This window comes from Sinohyriopsis cumingii, chromosome 3 (genome assembly GCF_028554795.1).
Source record: "Sinohyriopsis cumingii isolate HCF-2022 chromosome 3, ASM2855479v2, whole genome shotgun sequence".
Taxonomy (NCBI): domain Eukaryota; kingdom Metazoa; phylum Mollusca; class Bivalvia; order Unionida; family Unionidae; genus Sinohyriopsis; species Sinohyriopsis cumingii.
In genome coordinates, this window is record NC_142963.1 from 132,290,633 (window position 1) to 132,312,441 (window position 21,809).

Sequence of the window (21,809 nt, forward strand, 5' to 3'; positions counted from 1 at the left end):
AAGTCTTTCAATTGCAATTATCAAAAAGACGCCATGGAATTTAATGCTTATTTTATTTTGAGTGCAGTAAGGAGGATGTAATTGCATTTATCATGGAAATTACAGTACAATTTTGAAATGTGTAATCAAGATTGAGAACCTATGACAGGGCTCATGTAATTCAGCTTTGCAGAACAAAGAAAGTACATTTTGTGGAAATTCAGGATGTAAAACTGTCAGTATATTTGTTTTGCCATTCTTATCACCAGCTAAAGAAGACAGTACATGACTTGTCACTTGTATGTTATTTGTAAGGACCGTTTCATGCGTCTGTTTTATATTATAGCTAGAAAAATCCAAAACATGGTGTCAACGAGGTATGTGCCAAAGCAGCTGGTATGTTGCAGTCCACGAAACATCTGTTTAGTTCATTCAGAAACAAATTTAAACAACCACAACATAAAGCGCCTCTTATGCAAGTGTACATGATTTGTTTACCAATCAAAAGTGTTGGTGTCTGCGTCCATTGTTTGTTTACAATAGAAAGTAGTTCCTTTATGTATGTGAATGCTATATGTGTATTGGCATGCAAGTTCAGTATCGGGTAATATTGCACGATTCTAACAATGTAAAGTTAATGGAGGGAAAAATGAGCAAATAGTAATTTAAAATTATTTGCAGGTAATATAATCAGCAATAATGCCTAAAAAATGCTTGTGGTACATATAGGAAGAGTGTGACTAGTATGAAGAGTGTTATTCGCATATAGTGTATCTGACATGAAGAGTGTGATTGACATGAAGAGTGTTATTTGCATGAAGAGTGGTATTGGCATGAAGAGTGTGATTAGCATGAAGTGTGTGACTGGCATGAAGTGTGTGACGCATGAAGAGTGTGATTTGCATGAAGAGTGTGACTGGCATGAAGTGTGTGGCTGGCACAAAGTGTGAGACTGGCATGAAGTGTGTGACTGGCATGAAATGTGTGACTGGCACAAAGAGTGATTGGCATTAAGTGTGTGACTGGCATGAATAGTGTGACTGGCATGAAGTGTGTGAGTGTGACTGGCATCAAGTGTGAATGGCATGAGGAGTGTGATTGGCATGAAGTGTGTGACTGGCATGAAGTGTGTGATTGGCATGTAGTGTGATTGCATGAAGTGTATGACTGACGTGAAGAGTGTGATTGGCATGAAGTGTATGACTGACAATAAGTTACTGGGAAAGAACTAATTTGATGAGATGATGTATATACTATAATATTTAAAAAATGTAAATTTGTTCAGTAGTTGTCTATTTGCATGAGAAAAACTGGGACAATGAAAATCATCCATCTTTTGAGGTCCAAATTCCTCAACAAAACAATGAAAATCTTCGGATCTATCCTGTCCTGTCTTTTCTGTCACATGTATGTATATGCCATATGGCTGTTACACAAGATTAGTGTTGAATCCCTGAGGACACTTTAAAAAACGAGAGGAAATACAAATAAGGCAAAAGAATCTATAAAACACAAGCAAGGTTTCTTATTATATATTCAATATTACAAGTAATTGTATAAATTACATAAAAATACAACTCCACATATAAAGTATCCTAATTATTCTGTAACAAAAGTTAGAAACTCTACAATCAGTCATTATTTCCTAACCCATGGTAGTTTTGAATAATGACATCATACAAGATTCTTTCTTCTGATACAAAATATTATGCTGAGGTAACAAAACATAAACAGCAACCATGATTTTAACTTTTCATTGTAATATGGAGAAAGCAAGCTGTAAACTGCAAGATGAAACAAAACTGTAAAATGCATCTGGTATGTTTTGATTCACTGACTAAATCCCAACATAATGTAAAGGTATATTTGATTTCAGACTGCATCATTTTATTTCTCATTGTGCATTTAGGAAGAAATGAATAACAATAAGCACACAACTGTCAAAATTTGTAACACCAGCCATCAAAATTTTAATACACTTACAAAAATCAGTGGAATAGAGTCTTTTTTTTTTCTTCTCTGTGCTTCATAAATATATAAATGTAAACTTTTATACAACCTAAAATTTCTCTCCCTCTTTTCTAAACTTTTCTTAAGGTCACACAGTCCACCAGTAATTTCACTCCAATAATTGATTTAAGATGAAGATAAAACAATGTTTCTGTTCAGAAATTATGGAAGTCTGAATAGAAATCACAGGGTAGCATGTTGGAATATTGCCATTTTGTTGCTATAGTGACAACAGTTGCCATAGAAATGGCATCCATTATTGTCATCCTCCCCTCCGGGTGCAGTCAGAAGCCTGGTATGGAGGAGGAGGTGACTGTGGGTGTGGCTGCTTTTCAACATACCTGCCATTATCTGCAACAAAACATTAAAAACATAAATACATATTTTAACAAGTGTACTGTGGACATGCCCTCAACATGTCTAAATGTCCTCCCACTAGTTAGGCACATCTTTGGTCTGAATGATGTTGATCTTAGTCAAGGTAAGCAGTCTCAAACTAAACTTGTAGAAACTATTATAGATTTATTAGACTTACAGTTACCATGACTGTAACCTTTGACCTGTACACTCCAAAACCCAATGGTGTCTTTAATGTCATAGGTGCAATCTATCCACAAAGTTAGTTCAAGCAATGAAAGTCAATGTGCAAAACCCATTTTTCCTTGAGTCAGAATGATGATGACCTTTGTTTTTCTTAACCCAAGGATTAATAGTCCTTATTCCATGCCTTAAGAGTGACCCTCTACAAATTCTGAACAAGGTATGGAATAAAAGATGTTATCAACAACAAAAATTCAGTCATAGTGACCTTAACCTTTAACTTTTTTACACAATTAAAAGGCTTTTTTCATTTTCAGATTTCAAGCCATCATAAAACTTTGGCAAAGGTATATAACTGAAAACAGAAACTAATTTTCATATTTCAGCCAGTGATCTGACCACTGGTCTTGAAATTGATAGGCTTGCATGCTTCTACCATTCAAGCCATAGAAATTATGGGTATGATATGAGGATCATTTAATGTCAGTCCACTAGTTCTTGTTGCTCATGCTATGATGGCTTATACAGAAGAAACAAAGTTGGTTCTTCTTTCTGCATATATCAAAGGTATTATTCTGATTTTGTGCCAGAATCATATACTATAAGGTTCAATACCTAATTCAATTGGTCAAGAATATTGCTCATTCAGCATTAATCTACAAGACTTTGTAATAGGTAAATTTGCGTATACATTGTCTTAATCTACAAGACTTTGTAATAGGTAAGTTTGCATATACACTGTCTTAATTTACAAGACTTTGTGACAGGTAAATATGCTTATACTTTGTCTTTCTGAATTAAACATAAGAATATATCTGATAGACATTAATATACTAAATATCTACCTACACAGATGCTACAAAAAAACTGCATGGATGACTGGGCATTACAAAACATTCAAGTCGAATGCCATTGCTGTTACTGGATTATATACCAACTGTAACACTGTTCCTCACCACAAACCAGTGTTATATTTTCTTTTCTTGGAAGAAGCAATATAAAATTTAGTTATCTTTATATGAGTATATTGCAATAAAATTCTGGAATATTAAGCATTTTCTTAGATTTTTAACAGAAATTCTGGAAAATAAAGGAAGTCTTTTTATGTAAAAATGCAAAGATTACTATGCCGCTATCATTCTTCCAGGCATACATACATACAGTGTTACAAATTCCAAAAACAACAATAACAGGACATGAAGACTCTTTTCAACAGTGTGGATATCAATACAGTAACTTTACATGATATGCTTCAAATAAGGAGATGTAACTAAAGATGTGTCCATGGTCATATCAAGTACATTATATGTAAATAAAGATGTATACAATGTCATATATAGTACATTATGTGTAAATAAAGATTTATACAAGGTCATTTATAGTACATTATGTGTAAATAAAGATTTATACAAGGTCATATATAGTACATTATGTGTAAATAAAGATTTATGCAAGGTCATATATAGTACATTATGTGTAAATAAAGATTTATAAAAGGTCATATATAGTACAAAATGCATAAATAAAGATTTATACAAGGTCATATATAGTACATTATGTGTAAATAAGGATGTATCCATGGTCACATCTAGTACATTATATGTAAATAAAGATTTATACAAGGTCATATATAGTACATTTGGCATAAATAAAGATATATCCATGGTCATATAAGGTACATCTTGTTGCTTCGTGCTCTAGTAACATCAGTAATACTGTTACAAATCAAGATTATTCAAATAGCAGGCTGATACGACTGAAAATAAGCCTTAAATAAAGAAAATTATAAATTCACTCCAGTGTGAAATATAGGTCAGTGACCCATTTTACCTTTAGTACAATTAATTCGTGACTGTATGCAATGGATACTAGAAATGGATCCAGCCATGGAGACATAGCATATAATTAGAGCATGATAAGTAGGTCACTACAAAATACTCTGGCTATACAGTTTATTCTTCTTAAGCATATATCTAGCTCTATTACCAAACAGACAGCAAAACAATGTAAGCAAAGGAAATCACATGACTATCATACATTTCCAATCTTTCATTGCTTTTAACACTGCATGTAAATGGGACTACAAGTGGATGGATCCAGGCTGCATATTTATTCAATTCATTTCATTTTTTAAAAAAGCATCCCTCTTTGTTGGTGTGTATGACAAATAACCTGTAGCAATTAAAAATATCCCTGCTGGTCCTTTTGTTCCCCCAAAACATACAGAACAAAGTCAAAGGCAAGCAAAATTTAACACACCCAACTTAACTTCTATTTAGAAATGCAAAGAATATATATAAATTTATTATTATAAATTGACAAAATTATACCAAATGGAGAAGAAAGTGCTTATCCCTGTATTCCACATCAGATGTAAAATGACACCAATGTAGTCAAACTGGTCATAATTTTAATTCATATTGTAATAATAGGTTTGATTCATGGAAAAATTTTAACTCACCAGATTGTTTGGTTATATTAATATCGTTCCATATATATATATATATATATATATATATATATATATATATATACATATACATAGCTGCCAACCTTCCAGGCTCACAATTAGTGAAAATAGGGATAAAAAGTCGTTAATTTGGACATGAATTCGTGAAAAATACCATGACAATAACTCCATCCACTCTCACTACTCCGACCGTCAATACTACACTATATCAAGTTCGCAAAATAAAAATAAAACACTACATATATGCAGAAATATTTATTTATCAAGACATGATACTATGGCAGACTTGAACTTCCTCAACTGCTTGATAGTAAATTTGTTTTCTAAACACTAAAAACAGTTCCGACTTCTTGCCTGCTGGTTGATCTTGGGGACTAAAATTGCTGGCAAATTTTCTGCAGCTAAGGAGGCCCTAAAGTCTGTCTTATTTTTCCTCACTAAAGAAAATACTCTTTCGCTGTCACTGTTGCTGTGAGGAATGCACAGGAGCTGCAGCATTTTTGGTTCTTCCACATGAAAATTTGGAAGCGATTTTCGAGTCCGGGAACATATGTCAGAACAAATGTTTAGCATGGTCTCCAGCTGATAAAGGTAGATTGTGTTCGACACAAGAAAACTCACAAATAATGCTCAAGCGTTGGTAGCCTGCGGGTCTTCCGCCAATGGTTTAAAATATTCCAGAGCTGAAATCTGCGGATTCTTAATTTTCCCAACTTCTACGTGTTTTTTGCAACTGACATTCTTCCTTACATCGTCTCTGCGATTGCACACTGAGTACAAAAAGCATGAATGAATATCAATGTTTAATGGCAGAATGCACGGCCAATTTTTGATATATTCCAAATTAAACTTCACTTTTTGAGTAATACATTTCTTTTTCCTTGGTGGTGAAGACGTTTTCAAAATCTTACATGCGATGCTGAACGGTAACTCGAATCAGTGTTTTGACGCATGCGTGGATCAAATTTCCGGTTAGGCCCCAGTTTCTCTCAAAAGCACTTGTAAAACTGCTCTTATATATAAAGATTAAAATAGGCTAAAATGCTTACGACCGGGCCAACTGTACTAATCGGCTGTAGATCTACTAATATCGTGACCAGTGGTACCAGACCGTTTTGGCAACTGCAAATATCACGACTAGCGCTTAATGGGAAATCGGTTATTTTATTAAAGATTTAAAATAATTGAGGATCGGAAAATTCATGAATTTTTGTCTTACGGCGTGAATCCATGAATCGCTGAAAAAGTCGTGAAATTCACACCAAATTCGTGAGGGTTGGCAGCTATGTATATATATATATATATATATATATATATATATATATATATATATATATATATATAGATACATATACACATGGATATTTGCTGTACTTCTTGAGGATTTACATATTTACATACTTATTGCTGTTGAATTTAATGTTTTTCACTATTTTTTAAAAGCAGTCTATTTTTACATTTACCATTTGCAGTTCCTGAGCTGAGTACACATTTCCTCTCTCTGATCCCTTTTATCTCATCTTTACCCTCCTCATCTCTCTTGCCTTTGCAGCTGCTACGGATCTTATCCGCTACATAACTGCAGGCTGAAATTAAAACAATTTAATTAATAAAAGATTAAGTGACCAATTAGATTTAATCACATCCACTGAAAGCATTGCTCAGTTAAATAATAAGTGACAAATTATATTACATCCATTAAATTATAAATCAGTAAACAGCACAGAACTGTTCATACAGAGGGAACCTACCAGAACAGTCACACCCAGTAAATGATCACATCCCTCAAATGATCACCCTTCACATCCAACCAGTTTTTTTTTTATATACCTCAATAAAGTGCCGAGTCCCTTCTGTAGCCAAACTGATTAATCCTTTTGTTAAAAGCTTAAGAGAGGTTCTATTGTAAAGTTTTAAATGTATATGCATAGAGGAATATTTATAGGGTACTCCATATTTTTGAAAAGGTAAAAAAAAATGATTACAGTCTAACCTGTCCAAACAGTTACCCTTATGTAGCGATTACCTGTTCTTACTGGCCATTCTAATCCACCACCACCCCCAACTAACAAATATCCTGCATAAAAGTCCTGCATATAAACAATCACCTACCTTCTGTGGTCAGTAGCTGGGTGTTTCCTAACCAAATAACAGTTTTCAACAATGATTGTGTCATTATTGGAGGTGACTTTATCCTAGTAAAGGATCTAGAATTTGATACAAATAACTGTAATACACTGAATATTCCCACAGGAAGGGATGGTTCTTGATATATGTACAGAACATAATTTGGTGAGAGAGATATACTAGTACAAGGACATACACCTTGAGAAAAAGCAGCCCAATTACAAACTAATGAAATTAATAACTTCCAGAATTTTTGGAGAACAAAAAGAATCAGCTGGTGGAAATTCATAGGAAAATATGGAAGGTGTGAGAATAAGATCAAATGCAAAATGGATTGAAGAAGGAGAACCGACATCAAAATATTTCTACAATTTGGAAAAAAGAAACAATGTAAGTAAAATGATGCCAAATCTATTAAAATCTGATGGAACATATATTGGTAATCAGTCTGAAATTTTGAAAGAATCAGAATTGTTTTTTATCACAAGCAATATTCTTATCACCAGGTGGATCCAGTTGATCTCTCCCGTTATTGTGATATTCCTAAATTAGCTAGTACACATAAAGAATCTTTAAATGGCCCTTTAACTTTGACTGAAACCACTGCAAGCCTAAAGTACACGTCAAATAATAAAAGTCCAGGATCTGTTGGGTTTTCAGTCGAGTTTTTTAAAAATTCATTAGGGCAAATATCGGTCCATATTATGTAATAGCAATAATTTCTTCACATAATCTGGGGAGCTGTCATCAACTCAGGAGAGTGTTATAACTTGCCTTCCAAATGGGGACAAATCAAAACTGTATTTGAAGAATTGGAGACCCATCTCTTAACTTAATGGAGCTTACTAAACTGCACGTAATACAAATAGAGAGAAGCAAATTCTTCAAGCAATTATAAATAATTATGAAAATGGTTCTATCAAGGGAAGATATATAGGGAAAATATATGTACTCTGTATGCATTACCATAAATAGACAATATTCATCATGGTTTGATATTAGAAGGGACTGCATACTAGGTGATCCCCTCTCCACATATATTTTCTTTCTGTGTGCAGAGAGATATTATCCCATACAATCAGGAAACACTCTATTACTAATGGAATACAAATAAATCATACTGAATATCTTATTTCACAGTATGCAGAAGACACTGCACTCACTCAATGCCTGAAAAGTCCCTAAAATCAGCAATGGATCTTATTCATCCATACTCTCAATTTTCAGGCCTTAGTGTATATATATATATATATACATATATATATATATATATATATATATATATATATATATATATATATATATATAAACACAGGAAAAGATTGGATTGTAAAAAAGAAGTTATAAATAAAAATAAGATGTCATTTTCTTTTAACCAATGAGAAGACAGTATTCCATTCAGAGAATATCACTTGCATATTAAGCGGGCGCGATCAGGGCCATGTCGAGCAGTAGCATGGGAAAATTATTTGGCATTCCTTAAAGGTATGACATTAAGTCAAACTGTTGATAGGGATAAACAGTCGAATGCCTGAGCTAAATATCGGTACCAAATTTTTAAGCATAGCTTGAAATATCAGCATTTATTCTTAAATAGGTCAAGCGAGCAAGGAGACAAGTGTCCTCCCTTGTAGTTATTATATAATACATGTATGACAGGTCAATTGTAAGCAACGATACAAGCCCCTGTGAAAGTCTGTCCAGACGGAACATGGTATGGTTTGAAATTTCTAATGTATGACGGGATTACATAATTCCAAGCTGTAACTGTGTCTGGTATATGCTTTCTGAGAGTGAAACTGATGGTAAGCCAGGCTACTGTATCATTCAAAATGAATAAATCAGATCTTGATTATATATAAAGGCTATTTATTTTACTATCAAGAAAATTAACGCTTTGGCCCTCCAAGTTGTTTTCCTTTCAGACAAATTTGGATAAATCAGTCAGTAAAATGTGACTGCCACCTCCCGGTAGATAACGACATTGAAACGTGACAAGAACGAACCAAGGAATTACACAAGGGCAATGATTCAGCAGAAATCGATGATTAAAGTCTAGTTTGTATGAAAGTTTCATGTGAACCTCAATTACGATAAAATCAATTAGCTCTTTGTTCACCTACCGTTTATGATCATTCAAACCATTACTTCTATTTTCAGCTGCTCCCTGGGTAATTCCAATCTTTAACTGTTCCAAATGGATGGTGTGTATTCTTTACAAAACATAAACACTGTGCAGGTCTTGCCACGTGACATGTCACGTTGATCAAATCGGTGTTAAGGTAAACAATTCCTGTTTAAATGTCCCAGTCGTACCTGCATCTCTCTCTCTCTCTCTCTCTCTCTCTCATTTTGGATTCCTTTGATGAATTTTGCATTTAGCAAATAATATCAGCCTTTTAAAACAAAAGAAAGATTAAAGACAATGCCAGATGTTGTGAACTCGATCTCAATCAGTAACCTGAGTATGAATACCACTAAATAGAATGTTCATAAGCGAGTTGGGTCGCTCATGAATGTCCTTTCATGTCATTAACGTAGTGATTCTTCACGAAAAAAAAAAAAACTATCTTTCTTTTCACGAAGACCTGTTTAGTCAGAACGCTGGCTGATTCGGACCGTAGCTGACTGTGACTGCTACCACCTGGTAGATAACGACATTGAAACGTGACAAGAACGAACAAGGGCGATGATTCAGCAGAAATCGATGATAAAGTATAGTTTGTATGAAAGTTTCGTGTGAACCTCAGTTACGACAGATCAGTTAGCTCTTTGTACACCTACCGTTTATGATCACTCAAACCATTTCTTCTATTTTCAGCTGCTCCCTGGGTAATTCCAATCTTTAACTGTTCCAAATGGATGGCGTCTATTCGTTACAAAACATAAACACTGTGCAGGTCTTGCCACGTGACATGTCACGTTGATCAAATTGATGTTAAGGTAAACAATTCCTGTTTAAATGTCCCAGTCGTCCCTGCATCTCTCTCTCTCTCTCTCTCTCTCTCTCTCTCGTTTTGGATTCCTTTGGTGAATTTTGCATTTAGCAAATAATATGAGCCTTTTAAAAGAAAAGAAAGATTAAAGACAATGCCAGATGTTGTGAACTCGATCTCAATCAGTAACCTGAGTATGAATACCACTAAATAGAATGTTCATAAGCGAGTTAGGTCGCTTATGAATGTCCTTTCATGTCATTAACGTAGTGATTCTTCACGAAAAAACCTTGTCTTTCTTTTCACAAAGACCTGTTTAGTCGGAGCGCTGGCTGTTTCGGACCAGGGCTGATTCGGGCCGTGGCTGATTCAGCCCAAATTATGGACTGATTCGGCCCAAATGCCAACCTGAAACAATGGCACACATACTTTATTTATATTAGTAATTACTGTTTTCGCAGTAATATTAATACCATGCAAAATGTTTATATTCAGGTTTTAAATTATAATCAGATAGTTATTAGCACACCTAAATCAGAAAATAATATATATGAGCTATGGCATTTATATTTTATGACCAACCAAACTTTCTAAATTTTCAATCAAGAAAATATAATGTTAACTTTTCATAAGTTGGGCCAGTATCAACACTATCAAACAGTACTGCATATAGTTTCACTCAGTGTATTATTGATTTCTCAAGTAAATCGTGTTTTCTTCGCATTGTATTTACAAGTACAAAAATGTGGACGTTCCTATGCTGAGAATCGCATCTCCATCAGTTAGCTACTAAAGTTAAGTGCGAGCATTCATGGACCATGTTAGTTTCTCTATTGTTATATTAGATAAATAAAATTACTAATAATATGCTATTTTTCTAATCTTTCCTCTTGTCCATTTACAATAATATTATGCATGCAGTTCAATAATACATTATATATTTAGCCAACGAATGCTCATTGTTTTGTTTGCGACAGAATCTAATTTTATATATATATATATATATATATATATATATATATATATATATATATATATATATAAAGGCGTTAATTGCATATTTGAACTGATCAGTGTACCTATGAAAGAATGATAAATATATTTTAAACATATGCAAATGTCAAATTTTAATCCCGGACGCAACTTAATATTTCGTATGCTCCGAATCAGCCCGGAATTTGATCCGAATCAGCCATGGTTTGAAGCAGCCTGTAGCCTCTAGCCATTGTTGTCAAAACCCTAACGATAAAGTTATGACGTAAAAAGCGTGCACACTGGCCAAATATGTCAAAGATCGAATAATTTTTTCCAGAAGAAAATTGTTCTGATTAGTCATCTTTCTTCGTGCATAGTTCCCATTTTTCACGAATGTAGACATTTGTTCAGGTAGATTACACAATTTGCATGAAAATTTTCACCTTTTTTATGAACAGCTGCATCGACGCGAAAAAGCACTTTTATCTCGAGAATGTTACATTCTTTAGATAAACAGAACACTTTTGCGAAGAAGTGACCCTTTTCGTAAAGATCGCACTTATTCACGAAAAATGCTTTCGTGTTCCTTTCTTTTCGTGAAATGTTTGTATCATCACGAACAAGTCAATTTTCAGAAGAAGTGTACAATTATCGATGTAAATTAAAAAAAAAAGAAGTCGAAAAGTGACATTATATTTCCAAGAATGTACTTACTGCCCTTATCCAAAATTGGGTGAATTCTTTCAAAATAGTGACCGACACATGTTCCTTAACGAGTCGAAACGTTTGCCAAACAGTTGGAAGCAGTTGTTAAATTTAGTCCCCGCATGTGAAATATTTTCCTATATGTTTGAATTAATATGTTTTCAAAATACCTGTGAATGTAGTACAGTTCTTTGCCATGGCCTTTGATTTTGAAGCTGATGTCATCGATATAAAATGTCATGACATACCAACATGCTAAGTTTGGTTAAATCTATAATTATAATGTTTATTATTTTTTTTTGGGGGGGGGGGACAAAGTTATTTAAGTGGTACAGTTCAAGATATTCATAAGATATATTCACAAGATGTGTTTGATAAATATCCATTCATACTTGTTTGTGTTATCATGCTCACAAGTCAGCACAGCTAAAGCATCGAGTCAATGCCTTCCATCATAGAATGAAAATATCGAGTCAATGCCTTCCATCATAGAATCAAATCCTCGAGTCAATGCCTTCCATCATAGAATGAAAATCTCGAGTCAGTGCCTTCCATGATAGAATCAGATCCTCGAGTCAATGCCTTTCATCATAGAATGAAAATCTCGAGTCAGTGCTTTCCATCATAGAATCAAAGCATCGAGTCAACTCCTTCCTTTTTAAAATCAACGCCAGAGTGCTGATTATAAACTTGTTTACTGAAATATACCAAAATACAAAGTCTGGTCAAATTCACTTGTACATGTTTATGTTTCTGTGTTTATAAACTCATTGCAGTACAAAATGCAAGGGGTGGCCATTGATTTTACCTCAAGGTCATTTAGGTCTGGTTTTCAAATCTCTAAGATATGTGCGGATATACTGGTGGCCGGGTTTGCACCATTTTCATTCAGATCCAGTAAATACTAGAAGATGTGTTTTAGCGAAAACCCCAGAACATTGCCGCCATTCATGCAAGAGGTGTAGTAATAACAAGTTTGTCTAAGAATGTTTCTTCAAAACACATTGTATATCGATGCGACCATCTCTTCGCGAGGAGCAATGATAACAAAAATTGTAAGATAACCACCACTGACCAGCGGCAATATTTTGGGTTCGATCGGCGTCATTTTATTTGGGACAAGATAGTGATGATATGAAAACTAATAATCTTATTTATGAATAGCAATTACAAAGTTTTCATGATGGTCGCCAAGGTGGTCATACTAATGTCCGAGGGGCACCATTTTCATATGGGAACAACTACAAATAATAAGAGCTCATTTACTAAAAACTCCATATCGATATGGCCATTTATTAAAGAGGAGTAGAGAAAACAAGATTTTTGAGATGGCGGCCATATTGAATATCAGATCGGTCGTATTTTCTTTGATGACCAACTTAACATTATATATATATATATATATATATATATATATATATATATATATATATATATATATATATATATATATATATCTGCTACTGCTTCAGTTTAGGAAAGCAAATCGATAGAAGTAGATTCATATTGATTTTGGATAGACGGTCCCTACACTGGGTTAGTTAATTAGTTTAGAGCACTGCAACATTAGGTAAAATAAAAGTAGTTTTTGTTTTCCTCCAGTTTATGTCAAAGAAAGTCAAAGTGTTCTCACATTCAAACGAATACTATGAACGTTAACACGATATGCATGTATGTATGTATGTATGTATGTATGTATGTATGTATGTATGTATGTAAGTTGAAATGTGAAGGAGTTGCGAGGCATAACACAGCACATGAAATTGTTCGCCACTCCTCCTTTACTTTTTAAGATGGGGACTTTAAACCTTAGGATGATTGGTAACTTTTAACTCACGTGGTCAAAGACCAAAATGGTCAATAGGATGGCATGTTGTCCGCCGTCCGTCTGTCCGTAAAACACGTATGTTATTGCTACTCCTATACTTCAATGATTGCCATGACATTTTGCATCCGCATTCATTGCTCCTGAATGAAAATGTGCCGCTCGGTTATCCAAAACGGCCGCAACAGCCCCCTTTTAGATAATCTTGTTACCGCTACTCATCCTGATTAAATTATCATATCAACATGAAATTTTGTCAGGACTCTTTATGATGTCAAGTTGGTCCCAAATGATAATGGTACTGATCTGACATTCGATAAGGCCACCAAGGCAGCCATCTTGAAAATATGAGATCGTTGCTGCTCATGAACGTAAAGTCATACCAGATTGGGGTTTTCAGCAGCAGACTTATTATAATCCCTAGCCAATGAAAATGATGTCGATATAACGACCAATAGGACCATCATGGCAGCCATCTTAATAATCTTGACATCGATACATAAAACGCAAAGTCATATAGACATGGGGTTTTAAATTTTCAATGAAGACTACTTATAATACCTAGCTGGTCCTGAATTAAAATGGTGCCAATATGACATCCCATGTGACCGTTATGTCGGCCTTTTTTTTAAATTTTGTTGCTGCTACTCATACTAGATTGATGACCAGATGAACAATACTTATGATGTCAAGCTGGTCCTAAATATAGATGGTGCTGATTTTACATCCAATATGGACCCTTTCTGTGCTACTCCTTGTACTCCTCCCTTCCGCACCCCTTCTGTACAAATTCTCGTACTGTCTCCTCTCCTCTCTCGAGTGTTTAGTGCCGTCTCTTACGTACACCTGGGAACTTCCTGAAGAAAATATAAGGGAAGTAATCATGTCCTCCCTATACGCATCTTTGTAATTTGCCACTCTCTCAGGGACTTCTTATCAGACCAATGGCGAACAATTTACCAGGCCTTTCTCACACGCTATTGTCTCTCGTTCCATACACGCCTTGCTCTATATGCAAATAATATTACTTAAGAAGTTGCGTAACACACGCACACCGACTAAAATTGGCTAAATACTATATTCTGACACAGCAATCTACCGTTGCGACGGTAATCATTCACATTGTCTGTGTCCTAAGAATTATAGAATGGTACATAAAAATACGTAAATACATATGCATGCAAATTCACTGTCTACTTCACATAGTTCTTAGTCTACATACTGATAAATGCAAATAATATCCCAATTCAATTTTTTAATAGATTCAACTATACACTATGAGGTAATATTCTGTAAAAATTCTACGATATGTTGTATTCCATGTCCTAATAAATTAAGTATACGTTATAATACACAATCTATTAAATTCTTATCTACACAAATCAACACAAATATTCGGTTGAGATATTTCCTACCCGTAGAACCTTTCTATTTCTTTCCCAGTTCAATTCCTCTTCATCTTTCTTACGAGTCTCATTCCTTCAGAGTGGTCCCTCCCCCAATTGTTTTGATACATCATTGTATCTTCCGCTCCTTTCAAATGTCAGTAAATCACTGATTAATTTTACAAAGGTATGGCTAGATATGTCATTGTCCCCTTGTCTGCATGAGACATTAGTTCCTGCTACTGCCAGATTTATTTTTAAACTCCTCTCATTCCGATTGGCTGGTACGCTTCGTTTGATGGTCGGCGGCGTTTGACATATATCCTCTCACTTCTAACTGTGGGCGCCGAAATCTGGCTTTGTTAGCGACACTAAGAGTTTAATTCCTTTTGAATCGACAAGCCGACTCAACCGTCTAATCACTAAATGAACACATAGCCGGTCATCTGCTGCTGGCCTTCTCACACCCTTTAGCCGGCGCTCATAAACCATATATCACCCTTAACCAGAAAGTTAAAATTACGGCCTCTTATATATATATATATATATATATATATATATATATATATATATATATATATATATATATATATATATATATATATATATATATATATATATATATATATATATATGTGTGTGTGTGTGTGTGTGTGTGTGTGTGTGTGTGTGTGTGTGTGTGAGATCAGTAAGTTAGTAAATTGCCGATCTGACAAGGATATGCTCAGTTCTCGTAGGTTCTCGTATCGGATTTGGTCAATGTGTTTATCTGAGAAAGCTTGCAATTTGCTTCCCGTGGGTCGGTGGTTCTTACCGGGTTATCCCGAGTACTTCATCCGCCATTTATACTGGCCTCCATGTATAGCTTATTTTGCGCTGGGCAATGGCGTTAAAACCATAATAACAAGAAGGACATGCAATCTGATGTCAAGTAATCTGGATTTTCTGTGGCCGTTAGTGTTTGAAGTAGTAAAAATGAGGCTTTAGTTTTTCTTTTTTTAAAGTAATGCGTTTCTTTTGCGTAGAATACATATAAAGTTTGTTTTTTAACGGGTTACTTTTTAAAAGAAACGCGTTTCTTTTGCCAATTCTGACACGAACGGCCGCTGATACTAGGTTAACTGGTATGCTTCCGCCACGTCATTCCTATGTAGCGTGCTAGATTGTGTTAATCTGACCTAGATATTAGCCTCTGCATGCTGCCACCACACCTCACATTTACTTCTAAGTTACCGCAAGCAAAGTTTCAACCATAGCGAGTATAAACCATTGATATAGCTGGGAAAAGCGGCGGAACAAATATATACAGGTTAGTCATAAGGCCTACGACAAACATAGATCCAGTGTAAGCATCTGTCATTAGTGTTCATTTCAGTCATACTTACAAAGGACACACACACACACACACAACAATGATGCTCTTGTGCACTGAGTCAAAATCAGCTAAGTTAATTTGATACAGACAGACATATCTAGCCAACCTGTATCACTACTTACTGATAGATGTGATTGTTGTAGTGACGAAGACCAGTATGTATGTATGTATGTATGTATGTATGTATGTATGTATGTATGTATGTATGTGTGTGTGTGTATGTATGTATGTATGTATGTATGTATGTATGTATGTATGTATGTATGTTAATTCTGCTCCAATTGTCTTTACGTATTCAGATATGGAAGTCAAACCACTTCGAGTTGGATTCATTGGTGCCGGAGCTATTAATTTTGGCAAACCGGAGGTACCGTGGGACCATGCATCACGTCTTGAAAAGGTTGGCGGGTTTGAAGTGATTGGCATCGTTGATCCAGACCAAAAGATAGCAACAAATGTCCTTGAGGAACGTCTTTCATCGCCAGGCAAGCGACAGTTTTATCAGAACTGTCAGCTCCTTTCTAATTCTGATGAGCTACTTAACATGAAACCGGATGTAGTATTTATAGGAATACCGCCCGCATTTAGAGGATCTCATAAAAAAGACCACGATCTTGAACTCCGTTTTGTCGAAGCAGGGATACATGTTTTTGTGGAGAAGCCGCTGTCTGTGGTTCCACCAGAAGAATTTAGCCCCTATGTGGAGGCAGTCACGAAGGCTGTCCAGAAACACAACGTGATATTATCAGTTGGATACATGTTCAGGTATAATGAATCTCCGATAAATAATGTTGTCGTCTCTTCCATCAAACTAAATTCATTTTCTTGACATTACACTTCTCCGTGTTTCTCTCTTCACAGTAACCCTGAGATATAAGAGAGTCCAAGAGTTTATCTGTGACAAAAAATATTTTCATTTCCATGCTCCGACCCAAATGTTCTGATTTATACTCGGCTTGTTCATATACAGCAAGCCTTGTTGTCCTCTGCGAGAGCGAGAGAGAGACAGAGCGACAGAGATATCAACTCTGTAGTTAAATTAGAAAATGTGTCATTTGGGATCAGATAATTATGTATATGGTGGATGTTTTATTGACGTCAAACTTAACGGTAGCTTTTAGTGACACAGGAGTGTGGTTAAACAGTTTTTATTTACTGTGCACCACGTTGAAGACGCTGTGGATTGGGAAGTCTTCGGGGTGCTTGAAAAGACCACTATTATGTCATCGACTTTCGCTGAAACTAGTTGAATGATCGGGATGTTAATCTAGTGCATTCAGCTTCCTAGTAATAACATAGCCCGAAGATTTAGTGATGGTTATTCGACCTTCCAAAATAACATGGAAAGGTTATGCTTATTCCACGAGCAAACGTATGGTTAACTTTAATAAAGTTAAAACAGGATTAAGTCCTTGTTTCCTCTGACTAGAATGATCCTTTAGAAAGATGACACTTAGCCCAATTATATGCATTAATTTTCTTTCTGAAATTTAGGAGTAAAAAGTGAAACAAATAGTAGATCTATGCTTAAAAGATTTGTAGTAAAAATGAATTGGATGATCTTAAATACTCTAAAGACAACGTAACAGGAATGATTTTTATTTTCCTCTGCGTACGTGCTACTATTTACGACTTATATATTTTTTTTTTCAGATACCATGCAGCCGTCCAAAAGATGAAAGAGCTGATACAGCTACACGGCGGCAAGGTTATGGCTTTCAACGCGCGATATTACTTCGCATACACGGAAGGCATCAACAAATACTGGTTTAATGAAGATTTTAGCGGTGGACCTATCGTGGAGCAGGCCACGCATTTTTGTGATCTTGCAAGATACATCGTTGGCGACATTGATATGGCATCAGTACATTGCATCATGGTCAAGGATACAGAGGAAGGTGGCGCAGGACATTTGTCGCACGTGCCGAATCAGGCAGAAGAAGACATTCCGCCTCAAAAAAGAATTCCTCGAATCACTATCAGCCATTGGAAATTCCAAAATGGTGGCGTGGGGACCCTCATGCATTCGGTAGCTTTGCCTGGTACCCGCTATGAAGCAAATATAGATGTGCAACTAGATGGACTCAAATTGTCTTTGATCGAGCCGTATGAAAAGCACTGCACGCTTCGTGTTCGAAACATTACAAGTCCCGACCCAAATGAAGACCAGGATTTCACGTTCGAAGATGATGATTCTTATCTTCGAGAAATTGAGACCTTTATACACGCGGTACGCGAACGCGACCAATCGAGGATAAAAAGTTCATACGACGACGCTGCAAAAACCTACCAAATGACGTGGGCCATACGGCGAGCAGGAGACAAGAACTAAGATATAAATTTGCATCAGATGTTCGGAATTTTTGCATCAAATATTGTAATGAAATAAATTTAGACCAGTTTATAATAAAAGACAACTGGAATTTTAAGCCTCGTGTTGCATGCCTGTATGAGAAATAGTTAGCTAAGGGGATGAATTTCCACTAATTAATTATTAACGACATAAAGAAATTGCATGCCTGTATGAGAAATAGTTAGCTAAGGGGATGAATTTGTACTAATTAATTATTAACGACATAAAGAAATTGCATGCCTGTATGAGAAATAGTTAGCTAAGGGGATGAATTTCCATTAATTCATTATTAATGACATAAAGAAATTGCATGCCTGTATAAGAAATAGTTAGCTAAGGGGATGAATTTCCACTAATTAATTATTAACGACATAAACAAATTGCATGCCTGTATGAGAAATAGTTAGCTAATGGGATGAATTTCCACTAATTAATTATTAACGACATAAAGAAATTAAGGAGAAAGATATTCCGAGAGAAATATGAAGCCCTAGTTTTCAGCTTGAATTCGACATGCTACACACTTTCATTGAAAACCTTCGTCGCTTCTCTCTCTCTCTCTCTCTCTCTCTCTCTCTCTCTCTCTCTCATATGTTAGGGAACAAAATACGTGCAAATCTGGGATGAGAAAGAAAATAATTTGGCTTGACGAAACCCTTGAAACTAAACTTACACCAAGTAACCTACAATAACCTAGTTCGTCATAACGGTATAAGTACACTTTACATGGGGTTTATATACTGCGTTCACAACATCAATAAAACAAACTTGAAATAGCATAGTGAAAGTTTGCTTGCGTCATGCGACAATGTCTTTGGACCTATGAATGGTGCTAAAATTTGCAGACTAACCAACCGACGGAAAGGGAAGAGAGAGAAAGAGAGAGAGAGAGAGAGAGAGAGAGAGAGAGAGAGATGGAAGATAAAAGCAATGGTATGATCATTAGCAATGTTAATTAAAGCATAATAATGACTTCCATCAACTCTAAATGCATTTAAATATTTGAATGACCTCTTCTTGGTTCGTCATTTCGCTTAGCTGATATTGCTCATTCGTTTAAATATGATGGCTGTTACGTCAATGACTAACCATGCTGTTTGTAATGCTTTATTTATTTCTTTATTTCATATTTGAATCGTTAGCGTGTGTTGTATTTATTTAATCAATATAAATGAAAATAGGAGCTGCCCCACCCCCAAGAAAAGGAGCAACTTATCAATTTGCATGGAGGATTGGGAATCGTGGTAAAAGGTACAGAACTACATTTTGTAGCGGACACACTGGGAAGGGATGTGACGAATTCACTAACTCCGTCAATACATAGTTTCCTGTAATCAATCTTAACTCGGGTGGAAATGCTAGTATGTGTATTTGGATGTGATGTAAATAAAATATATGTATAGTATGTACGCTCTATCTTTGTTAAACCACTCTTTGCATACAATTTTCATGACAAGGGAACTCTGCAAGCGTCGTTTCCTTTTAATGAAGAATTTATACATCTCGTGGTATATATATATACACACACACATAATCGCAAGTTTGCTCTGGACAAAACGGTGCGCCAGGGTGAGCGTTGCCTTCTGTGTCCTTCGGAAAAAAATACCGTAAACCCAGCGAAATGGCGCCCCCTGGTTGTCGCACCCATCGCCCGCTCCTATAACTCTCTCTCTCTCTCTCCAAACCCAAAAACACGCTCACATGGATAACCAATGTTCGAATATGGAGGTCCTTACACAGCAATTAGCTCATCAGTCTGGTCTAAATGAAGATATATTAAATAGTTCCCTCAAATAACTTAGTTCTTGAAAGGAAATAATAAAATTCTATCATGTTTGTGGACATGAAACTTTTCGTCCAAACTCAATCAATTAAGTTTAAAGAAGAAAAACCATTTAAGGTGTATTGTTTATTACAGTCACAGAGACAGTAGATTATTTGTTTTTTTACTCGAAAAATGAGTTTAGCACCTTTTTGACTTGCCAATCATTGAAAAAGTTTTGCATTAACCTTCAAAACGTAATCTACTGGTAATTATTTGTTTTTAATTCATAAGGCGTGGACAAAGTCATTTTCCATGTCGGGCAGAGAAATCAGCAATAGTGAACTACTTCTTACATTTGTTCAAATATTCCGTGTTCTAAATGTGAATGTTTGCATTCATCCGGATAAGTGAAAGATAATAACAAATTCTCTCTCTCTCTCTCTCTCTCTCTCACACACACACACACACACACACATAACTTAACCAGTGGTAAGACCTTTAGACGACTCTTCTTAGCCATCAGGTACAGGTTGTAAGGATTATATAACCACTATTATTGTGTCTTATCAATATGCAAGATCCCAATATCACCTAGATATCTTGAGGCCGCAAAAATAATTCTGAACACAAGAACATGTAACTTAGTCCTATATATTAAGTTTATTGCATCGAGTTGATAAAATATTTTTTAGAGTGCACGCCATTAAATCTAATGTTTCAGCACTGATTTCATATAACCGCATTTAACCGACTTTCCCAGACATGAAAAAGGACAGCTATGTCGGTAAATTGCATGATATTACATTTTGGAACAATTCCCAGTGGTTTTAGCCACATATATTTGTTACATAATAAAACGAACTAAAAAAAGTATATTTTTCATTTTAATAACTAACCAGTTGTTCGTATTGTTTATAACAAATCACGTATTTCCAATGGAGTGTTGAGACCAGAGTGTCAATTAGTTCGTCAGACCTTAAAGCTTAAGATAAAACAGAAAATAGAACATATGACATGCGGACAGAATGCAACCGCTTATTCAATTTCGCTTACCCAGTGGATCAGATTCAATGAAATGTTACCCTATGAGGCAAAACGTGCAAATACAATAACAAACCAATTATGGCGTCTATTCAGTTATTGGTTACAAGAATGTTTCAAATTTCAGTGTTCAATTGAACCTTCTTGGAAAAGTACAATGCAATTGTGAAGCGCTTCCAGTCTTTCAGAATTCAATACAACGTATCCCAATCCTGGCCTGTTCAACAGATCATCTTGCCCAATGTTTAATATATTTTTTCGCGTAACATTTTTTGGGTGGGCTATCGTTAAGTGACGTTTTTGTGGTGGGTGGGTGTACATTA

The 21,809-nt window shown here is 35.3% G+C and overlaps 1 protein-coding gene and 1 long non-coding RNA gene across 4 annotated transcripts; one reads left to right on the plus strand and one right to left on the minus strand.

Moving 5' to 3' along the window:
- Nucleotides 1-1,496: 1,496 nt before the first annotated feature.
- Nucleotides 1,497-10,039, minus strand: LOC149803874 (uncharacterized). Of its 2 annotated transcripts, none has more exons than XR_016420271.1 (3): nucleotides 9,911-10,039; nucleotides 6,463-6,585; nucleotides 1,497-2,340 (listed from the first exon to the last, which is right to left on the minus strand). It is a non-coding gene; the product is annotated as an uncharacterized LOC149803874 (long non-coding RNA). The 2 variants fall into 2 exon arrangements; XR_016420270.1 differs by lacking the exon at nucleotides 9,911-10,039 and adding an exon at nucleotides 9,250-9,405.
- On the plus strand, nucleotides 9,937-20,085 carry LOC149803875 (uncharacterized). Of its 2 annotated transcripts, none has more exons than XM_089953685.1 (3): nucleotides 9,937-10,069; nucleotides 16,627-17,092; nucleotides 17,981-20,085. In XM_089953685.1, exons 2-3 carry the CDS (start codon nucleotides 16,629-16,631, stop codon nucleotides 18,657-18,659), a joined length of 1,143 nt encoding a protein of 380 aa, XP_089809811.1. In that variant the 5' UTR covers nucleotides 9,937-10,069; nucleotides 16,627-16,628; the 3' UTR covers nucleotides 18,660-20,085. The 2 variants fall into 2 exon arrangements, with proteins under 2 accessions (XP_089809811.1, XP_089809812.1); XM_089953686.1 differs by lacking the exon at nucleotides 9,937-10,069 and adding an exon at nucleotides 16,113-16,261.
- The last annotated feature ends 1,724 nt before the right edge of the window (nucleotides 20,086-21,809 follow it).

Bases quoted from the DNA above. Each gene is read 5' to 3' on its own strand.
- LOC149803875 (XM_089953685.1), top strand. From the start codon at position 16,629: ATGGAAGTCAAACCACTTCGAGTTGGATTCATTGGTGCCGGAGCTATT. The intron at 17,093-17,980 runs GTATAATGAATC...TTTTTTTTTCAG, and splicing joins TCAGTTGGATACATGTTCAG to ATACCATGCAGCCGTCCAAA.